Source organism: Scyliorhinus canicula, chromosome 17 (genome assembly GCF_902713615.1).
Source record: "Scyliorhinus canicula chromosome 17, sScyCan1.1, whole genome shotgun sequence".
Classification (NCBI taxonomy): Eukaryota; Metazoa; Chordata; class Chondrichthyes; order Carcharhiniformes; family Scyliorhinidae; genus Scyliorhinus; species Scyliorhinus canicula.
The window spans coordinates 104,952,024-104,961,160 of record NC_052162.1 but is presented as its reverse complement, the minus strand read 5'-3'; the positions used below and the strand labels follow the sequence as shown (position 1 = coordinate 104,961,160).

The following is a 9,137-nucleotide window of genomic DNA, read 5'->3' as shown; positions in this document are numbered from 1 at the left end:
TACGAACGGCAAACACACCTGGTCTGGCCGTTCGTAAAAACGGCCGTAAACTGTCGATTTTTAAAACCATGGCACCGATTGGCACGGCAGTACCACGGGCCCGATGCCCGCGCACTCTTTGTCCTTCCGGCGCCCCGCAGTATCCATTCGCGGGGCGGCTGAGGGGCATCCCGGCCCGCGCATGCGCGGGTTTCGCGCAAATGCGCGATGACATCATCCGCGTATGCGCAGGTTGGAGTCTTCCAATCCGCGCATGCGCGGCTGACATCATATGACGCGTCAGCCGGCGCTAACTCTGGCAAGCGGACTTAACGAAATTCGTTAAGCCCGCGATGCCGGAGTTTACGGCGTCGGGATGCTAGCCCCGACCGGGGACCAGAATCGGTTCCCGGTCGGGAAGGGGGGGCTGGCGTCAAACCCGCCCGGATTTGACGCCAGCCTTACGATTTCTCCCCATATGGGAGAATCTCGCCCAAAGTTTGAATGTTCTCTGTCTGGGAGAAAAAAAATAAGTGTTTGTTACACCAGCTGAGTCTCCAGTGAGTTCATATTTACTTGTAAAACTTTATTCTGCTGTCAATTACATCCAGGATAAAACTATGTTGTCTTGAGAATTTTGGTTGCTGTATTTATAATTTCTCTCGTGTCTTAGGTGAATCACAATACATGCTATTTCCAATGGGAGGTTAATTCCCCAGCGTTCAAAGCAAGTCAGATTGTGCCCGATCTTCACAACAGGAGCAATTTGCGCAGACGCAGCGGCGATGAGGAGAAATGGAGCATGCGCGCTGTGAACACTGCAACTGTCGAATGGTGAAAATTTGGACTCTGTAACTGTTGAAAAACGGCCGATAATGAGAGGATAATGGAGGCGGCGGAGTGGGTGGGGAACCGTCAGAAAGACCAAGGGGATGTTTAAAGTCCCAAATAAGAGCAGATCGGTGCTGTGTTCGCAGCAAACAGGGCCGCGGCAACAGCTGCCTGAATTGGAGGCCGCAGGGAGGAGGGAATGAGTTTCCATCCTGGACTGACACTGATGGATTTTGGAAACTCCTTTTATTGGGAACTGGAAAGGGGAGCGTTTACACACAGAAAACTCAAAACCGGAGAAATGTTTGTCTCTTATTTTCTATCCTGCGCTTACTGTGATGTATTTTGTAAACTTCTTTTGCAGGAGGTTAGAAGTGGATTTGCAAAATGGAAACTCAAACCAGTCGCTGGACCGTAGGGATTCTATTCTATGATCAGATGAGAACCTGGCAAAAATATCACTCGATTTATCAGGACCTGGATATCAGCGATCTTTTGAGTATAAATTCCAGTCAGTACCACGGTTTGTAAAATTTCTTCTTCAGATCCCCCTGCAGAAGATCTGGTCAAAAAAAAAAGTGGAGATTTGGGTCTGTAATAAGTCCACGGAGGCAGAAGTCCCGTCACCAGAATTCCTTTAATTTACAAACCCAACAGCTGAACCACCATGACCATTCTGCTGGTCAGTGCAGAGGATCTGACACTCCCGGTTATACACACAAAAGGGGTTCCTTGATTGGGCCACTAATCAGGGAACTCGTATGCTAATTGGCCAATCTCAAAGGCCTGGCCTAAGTCATTACACCCCTCGCATCCTTGTTGGCATTCTAGGTACCACCCTACCAATTCCGTTGTCTGTGTCCAGGCCCGGCCACCAGACTTAACTTCTGGCCAGCATCTTCATTTGAGACCCCAGAGTGCCATGATGTAGTTCAGCCAGTATGGCTTGATGGTCTTGACTTGGAACTATTACTCGAGCCCCCCATAGCACGATCCCATCTTCCACGGTGATCTGCTCTCTTCTGCTCCAGTAAGGGTGGATTTACGCCTGGACCAGTCTTTTCGTCTCCCTCGTTAGCTCCATGTGGTTTATTTTTGACAAAACCGGGACCCTTTGGATCCATAAACAAAATGTTTTGTGTGGTCACTGGAAGGGTGTCCAGGAAATGTAAGGTCATTACCGTTTCCTCTATTTTGGGTACTAATGGCGGGGCGTCCGGAAATGGCAGCCTTTTTCAGTATACTTGTATAATGCCAACTGGAGCCTGCTCCAGTTGATATTGGTATGCCGCCAGTAGTAGGGCCCAGCGTTGGATCCGGGCCAAAGTTATTGGTGGTATTGCTTTGTCTTCTTTAAACAAACCCAGCAATGGCTTGTGGTCTGTAATTAGTGAATTTCCGCCTTTACAAGTACTGGTGAAATTTCTTCACCACGAAGATCACAGCCAGTCCTTCCTTTTCGATTTGGGCGTACTTTCATTCTGCTGCTGCCAGCATCCTGGAAGCAAACGCAATAGGTCGTTCCTGTCCGTTTGTCCTCTGTGCCAAAACTGCCCCAACGCCATATGGAGACGCGTCGCAAGTGAGCACCAACTCTTTTCTGGGGTCACAGTGTGCCAAGACGTTCTCTGGGGAAAGCTGTTCTTTTATCTTCTTGAAAGCCCTGTCTTGGCGTGCGGACCACTCCCAGGCTTGCCCCTTTTTTAGTAATTGGTGTAGGGAGTCCAAGATAGAAGCTTTGTTCTGTATGAACTTTCCATAATATGTCACCAGTCCTAAAAAAGACCTTAACTCCTGGATTGTGGTGGCCGAGGCATCTTTAATCGCCCTCATCCGATCCTCCAAAGGGTGTAGCCCTGATTTGTTAACCTTGTACCCCAGATAGCTTACTTGGAGGTGCTAGGAAAACACATTTCTCCCTCTTTAGACGCTGCTGAAAACCTCCTAAGAACTTCCTCCAGGTTTTGCAGGTGTTCTGCCTTTGTTTTACTTGTAATGAGGACGTCGTCCAGGTAAATGGCAACTTGTGGTAGCCCTTGCATATATTCTCAATTGTCCTCTTGCACAAGCTGATGATACCCCGAAGGCTAATCTTGTATACTGAAAAAGGCCCTTCAGGGTGTTTATCGTTGAGAATTTTTGGACTCTTCGTCCAGCTTCAGCTGTAGATATGTGTGGCTCATATCCAGCTTTGAGAATAGGAGTCCTTCAGCCAGCTTTGCATACAAATCCTCAATCCAGGGAATTGGGTATTTGTCCAGTTGTGAGTAGCGGTTAATCGTTTATTTGAAATCTGCACAAAGGCAGATTAAGTCGTCCGGCTAAAGGTCGGCACCATAGATGCCGCCCGCTCTGCAAACTGGACCGGTTTTATTATTCCTTCACGCTCTAATAGTTTTATTTTCACATCGATTTTCTGTCTTAATGCAAAGGATACTGGTCGGGCCTTGTAGAATTTTGGGACTACCTCTGGATCTACATGCAATGTCGCCTTTGCTCCCTTTATTGTTCCGAGCCCTTCTCGGAAAATCTCTGGATATTTGTGCAGGAGTTCGCTCAGGCCATTTCCAGCTGGAAAATGTTTACCCAATCCAGCTGGATCTCTTTTTGCCAGTTTCGTAAGTTTGAAATTGCACCTTTCACTACCATTAAAGGCAGCTTAACCAGTTGCTCTCCACAAGTCACAGTTACGTGTGTTGTGCCCAACACTCTCAGTGGTTCCCCTGTATATGTCCTCAGTTTTGCCGAGGTCCTGGTTAGGAATAAGGGTTGGAGTCCAGTGCGAATTTTATTGAATACTGTTTCCCCTATCACTGATATGGCTGCTCCAGTGTCGACTTCCATTAGTGTGGGATGTCCATTCAATCTTATGGATAATTTTATGGGTTTTGATTTCACCATCGTTACTCAATTTAGTTGTTCCTCGTCAGAGGTAGGTGGGGCTTGCAGCATATGCATTCTCCTGTACCCCGGCCGACATGACCTTCTCCAAGATGCTGGTTTTGGGCTACTATTTCTCCTTTCTGGCTCCGATCTCTGGCAACAACTACAGTATTTTGCCGGGCAAATGGCTGCAGTTTGTCTGGACCTAATTTTCCCTTGCTTGGGAGGGCTTCTGCGTGGGCCTGGTTAACTTAGTATCCGAGTCGCTCCTGAGGGTGGCTATGCAGTTGCCTATTCCCCAGCGCTAATCCCTTAACTCAGTTTCACTAGTATGGGCGTCTACCTCCATCAGAGTACCCTGTAACTAATGCGCTCCACTTGCTGCTTTTTCAACGGACAAAGCCAGCTGCAATGCTTGTTTGCAATCCAGCTCAGCCTCTGCTAACAAACGTTCCTGGATTGCTAAATTATTTATTCCACATACCAAACGGTCTCGGAGCATCTCATTTAGCGTCAGGCCAAATTCACAAGCCTCTGCTAATCGCTTTAATATTGTTAAAAAGTTTGTAACTGGGGCAGCACAGTGGCGCAGTGGGTCACACTGCTGCGTCATGGTGCCGAGGTCCCAGGTTCGATCCCAGCTCTGGGTCACTGTCCGTATGGAATTTGCACATTCTCCCCATGTTTGTGTGGGTTTCGCTCCCACAACCCAAGGGATGTGCAGGGTAGGTGGATTGGCCACGCTAAATTGCCTCTTAATTGGAAAAAATGAATTGAGTACTCTAAATTTATATTTTAAAAAAAGGAAAAAAAAAAGTTTGTAACTGACTCCTCAGTGTCTCAGAATGCTGAGTAAAACCAGTACCGTTGCAGGATCAGAGATGGCCAAGGGTCATAGTACTCTTACTAAGTCCGTTAATTCCTGGAAAGTTTTCATGTCCGGTGCCTCCAGAAAAGTGAGACTGCACATAATGGCAAAGGCCCACACGCAGTCAGCAGAATGACCCATTGCTTTTCATACAGAATTACATCATTTGCTTTAAAGAAGTACTTCATTCACTCTACATATTCAGCCCAGTCTTTCACTGCAGGGTAAAAAGAGTCCAATTTTCCAAATAAAGGCATTTGGCTTGTCAGTGGCCTCAACATTTGGGGGGCAGCAGGGTAGCATGGTGGTTAGCATAAATGCTTCACAGCTCCAGGGTCCCAGGTTTGATTCCCGGCTGGGTCACTGTCTGTGTGGAGTCTGCACGTCCTCCCCCTGTGTGCGTGGGTTTCCTCCGGGTGCTCCGGTTTCCTCCCACAGTCCAAAGATGTGCGGGTTAGGTGGATTGGCCATGCTAAATTGCCCGTAGTGTCCTAATAAAAGTAAGGTTAAGGGGGGGGTTGTTGGGTTACGGGTATAGGGTGGATACGTGGGTTTGAGTAGGGTGATCATGGCTCGGTACAACATTGAGGGCCGAAGGGCCTGTTCTGTGCTGTACTGTTCTATGTTCTAACATGCAGCAGCTGCTGACAAGCAGGTTTCTTCAGGTCATTCCAGTTTCCTCATCACCACTGTAATAAGTCCACAGAGGCAGAAGTCCTGTCACCAGAATTCCTTTCATTTACAGACCCACAGCTGAACAACCATTGCCATTCAGTCTGCTGTCTACACCAGGAGTGCAGAGGATCTGACACTCCCTGTTATATATGCAGAAAGGGGTTCCCTGATTGGGCCACTAATCAGGGAACTCGTATTCTAATTGGCCAATCTAAAAGGCCTAGTCTAAGTCATTACAGTGTCCCATAATCCTTTTATGTTCAGCCAACGGGAACGGCTTTTCTTTCTGTACCTTCCCTGAATCCATCAGAATGTTATGCACTCCTTTGCTCTTTCACTAACAAGACCAGCAGATATTGCCAATCCCCAGTTCCTTGCAGTGAAGATGATATTTGGTGTTCTTGAGCCTCTACATTCAATGTGGTGAAGGTGTTAGGTCAGGAGTTACAGTTTATTTGGCCAGCAATGACGAAAAATTGTGAAAATTGTCCAATCCACAGCACAAATCTGTATTTGTATAGCATCTTCTGTGTAAGACAACATTGCAAGGTATTACAAATAAATATTTTCACCAAAGCATGAAGCGATACCAGGGCAGATAAATGTTTAGTTAAAGAGGTGAGTTCTAAGGAGTACATTACAGGGCAGCACGGTAGCACAGTGGGTAGCACTGCTGCTTCACGGCGCCAGGGTCCCAGGTTCGATTCCCAGCTTGGGCCACTTTCTGTGCGGAGTCTGCGCGTTCTTCCTGTGTCTTCATGGGTTTCCTCAGAGTCCTCTAGTTTCCTCCCACACGTCCCAAAAGAACATAAAGACGTGCTGTTAGGTGAATTGGTCATTCTGAATTCTCCCTCAGTGAACCCGAACAGGCGCTGGAATGTGGCGACTAGGGGCTTAAGTAACTTAATTGCAGTGTTAATGTAAGCCTACTTGTGACAATCAAGATTATTATAATAAAATGAGACAGATGTTTAAGGAGGAATTCCAAACTTTATAGTTTTGACACCAAGGGTGCAGCCACAAAAAATGGAATAACAAATATCAGAAATGTTCCTGATGTAGGAATAACAGGATCACAGATTTCCCAGGATGGGAAGGCTGGAGGAGATTACAGAGATAGGAGGCAGGCTGGAGAAGATTACAGAGATGGGGAGTAGAAAGACCATAGGGGCATTTGATAACAACGATGAGAATAGTTAGGCATTTCTTAAACCTGAGCGTTTGTAGGTCAATTTGCACAGAGGTAATGTGTGAACAAGACTTCTTGTGAATAAACACACAGGCAGCAGAGTTTTGGATGCCCTCCAGATTTCAGGGAGGTTGAATGTGGGAGGCTGGCTAGGAGTGTGTTAGGATAGTTAAATCTAGAGGTTACAAAGGAATGGATGAGAGTTTCAGTAGATGAGCAGAGGCTGGGGTGGAGTCGGGTGAAGTTACTGAGATGGAAATGAGCGGACTTGGTGATGATGTGAATGTTGTTGGAAGCTGTTCTTGCGGTGAAATATTTCACAATGATTGTGAACACTCTGGTTCAGCCGTAGACAATTATCAGGGAGAGGGATGGAGTCAGTGGTTTGAGAATAGGGTTTGTATCTGTGACTGAAGACAATGACTTCCCAATTGGGAAAATTTTTTGTCATCCAGTACTGGATGTCAGACAACTCGGCACAGTGTGTGACTTGGATATGATGGTGTTTGTGCCGGTCTCACAAATGACCAGATTCATTCAGCTCAATTTCATAACCTGCTTTTGGGTTTTTGTCTCACTCCCTTTTTTTTGTTCTAAATCAGTTTTACAGGGTATTGGAAGGTGACGAGAAATTGAAATTGCAGTTGAGAAATTGAAACCAAACATCACAGTCGCATAACTTATCGTAACCGGAATATCATCAGATTTTGGACATGGAAGGAAAAAGCACCATTCACAGTGGGGGGAAGCTGTACATGTCTTCTGTGTGTAGGCGAGGATTCAGTCAATCAACTGGTCTGTCAGAACATAAATGCAATCACACTGGAGAGAAACCTTGGAAATGTGGGGAGTGTGGGAAAGGATGCAGAACCCCATCTGGGCTGGAAACTCATCGGCGCACTCACACTGGGGAGAAACCATTTATCTGCTGTGAGTGTGGGAAGGGATTCACCGTTGCATCTGACCTGCTGATACACCAGCGAGTTCATACTGGGGAAAGACCATTTAAGTGCCCAGACTGTGGGAAATGCTTTAAAAGTTCTGGAGAACTGTCACGTCATCAACGTGTTCATACTGATGAGAAACCGTTTGCATGTTCCCACTGTGGAACTGGGTTCAGGCGATCATCTGAACTCACTGCACACCAACGAGTCCACACTGGGGAGAGGCCGTTCACTTGCTCCAAGTGTGGGAAGGGATTTACTGACTTATCCACCCTGCTCAGACACAAGCAAGTTCATACTGGGGATAGACCTTTTAAATGCCCAGACTGTGGGAAGTGCTATAAAAGTACTGGGAATCTGATGCTCCATCAACGTGTTCACACTGACGAGAAACCGTTCAGATGCTCTCAATGTGGGACTGGGTTCAGACGAGCATCTCAACTCACTGAACACCAGCGAGTTCACACCGGGGAGAGACCATTCACCTGCTCCAAATGTGGGAAGGGATTCACTCAATCTTCCAACCTGCTGAGACACCAGCGAGTTCACAGTGATGAGAGACCGTTTAAATGCCCAGACTGTGGGAACTTCTATAAAAGTTCCCAGGACCTGATGTCCCATCAACGTGTTCACACTGACAAGAGACCGTTCAGGTGCTCCCACTGTAGCACTCGATTCAGGAAACAATCTCAGCTCACTGCCCACCAACGAATCCACAATGGGAAGAGGTCTTTCATCTGCTCCGAGTGTGGTATGGTATTCACTCAGTCATCCAACCTCCTGAGACACAAGCGAGCTCACACTGGAGAGAGACCGTTCACCTGCTCCAAATGTGAGAAGGGATTCAGTCAGTTATCCAACCTGCTGAGACACCAGCAGGTTTGCAAGTAACTACAGTGATGAAGTTTTGATAATATCATCCAGGATTGATGTTTGTTTAGACATGTTTCTGCTGGTGTTCATGAACTTCAGCTCAGTCCATGATGTAAATATTCTGACTAAAATTCAAAATAAATCAGCTTTGTGTTACATATATAGTGCTTTGAGTCTTTTAATATCTTTTAAGGGCTTTCCCTCTTCCCCGTCTCCTCTGTAACGGATGCCTGGCCTATCTCAACAATGGCGAAGATACTGTACCAGAACTGTTAAGGGTTTTTAAGACTGCAGAAAGATCAATTTGCTTCAAGCGTATTGCATAAGAAACAGGGCAGTTATTTTACAAACAAGACTTTATTAAAACAAAAGAAAAATAATATTTAAACTTTTAAACTTCAAACCTAACATGAACAGCTTACATATATCTTTTAACCTGAACACACAATTTCCTATTAAACAGCACGTAAAATGAACAACTCGGTTTGGGAAGCACTGGATTATGCCTTTATTGAGGAACAGGTTTTATGACACAGAACAGTGGTTAAAACCAGACCTCTGGACTTCCGGTGATGGGGATGTGCTGAGAAGTCAAACATAGGTGGCACTCCTACAAACCCGAAAACAGGCGCTTCTACCCAAAATAGCCCGCTAAAACGGAAAAAAGTATCCCTTCCCCTCTCCTTGCTAATCATGCCACAAGAAAGGATGCCAATCAATGATAACTCCAGAGGCTAAAAGGAGGTGTTGCTCGTTTTACTGGAGTGTGATTAACACGCCTCCGTTTAAAGGCCGTGTGCTTAACACTACTATGGCTCTGTATGTGTAATTATGCTCGGAGTCGCCAGGTGCCGTATTGAGACACCGCCACAAGTATATCAAGGTCAGGTTCGAA

General features: G+C 46.3%; 1 protein-coding gene across 3 annotated transcripts; it reads left to right on the top strand.

The window, feature by feature from the left end:
• Positions 1 to 751: 751 nt before the first annotated feature.
• LOC119951965 (zinc finger protein 239-like) lies at positions 752 to 8,402 on the top strand. Of its 3 annotated transcripts, XM_038775381.1 has the most exons (3): positions 752 to 813; positions 1,175 to 1,321; positions 7,028 to 8,402. In XM_038775381.1, exon 3 carries the CDS (start codon positions 7,139 to 7,141, stop codon positions 8,258 to 8,260), a length of 1,122 nt encoding a protein of 373 aa, XP_038631309.1. In that variant the 5' UTR covers positions 752 to 813; positions 1,175 to 1,321; positions 7,028 to 7,138; the 3' UTR covers positions 8,261 to 8,402. The 3 variants fall into 3 exon arrangements, with proteins under 3 accessions (XP_038631309.1, XP_038631307.1, XP_038631308.1); XM_038775379.1 differs by lacking the exons at positions 752 to 813; positions 1,175 to 1,321 and adding an exon at positions 822 to 1,113; XM_038775380.1 differs by lacking the exon at positions 752 to 813 and having other exon boundaries at positions 822 to 1,333.
• The last annotated feature ends 735 nt before the right edge of the window (positions 8,403 to 9,137 follow it).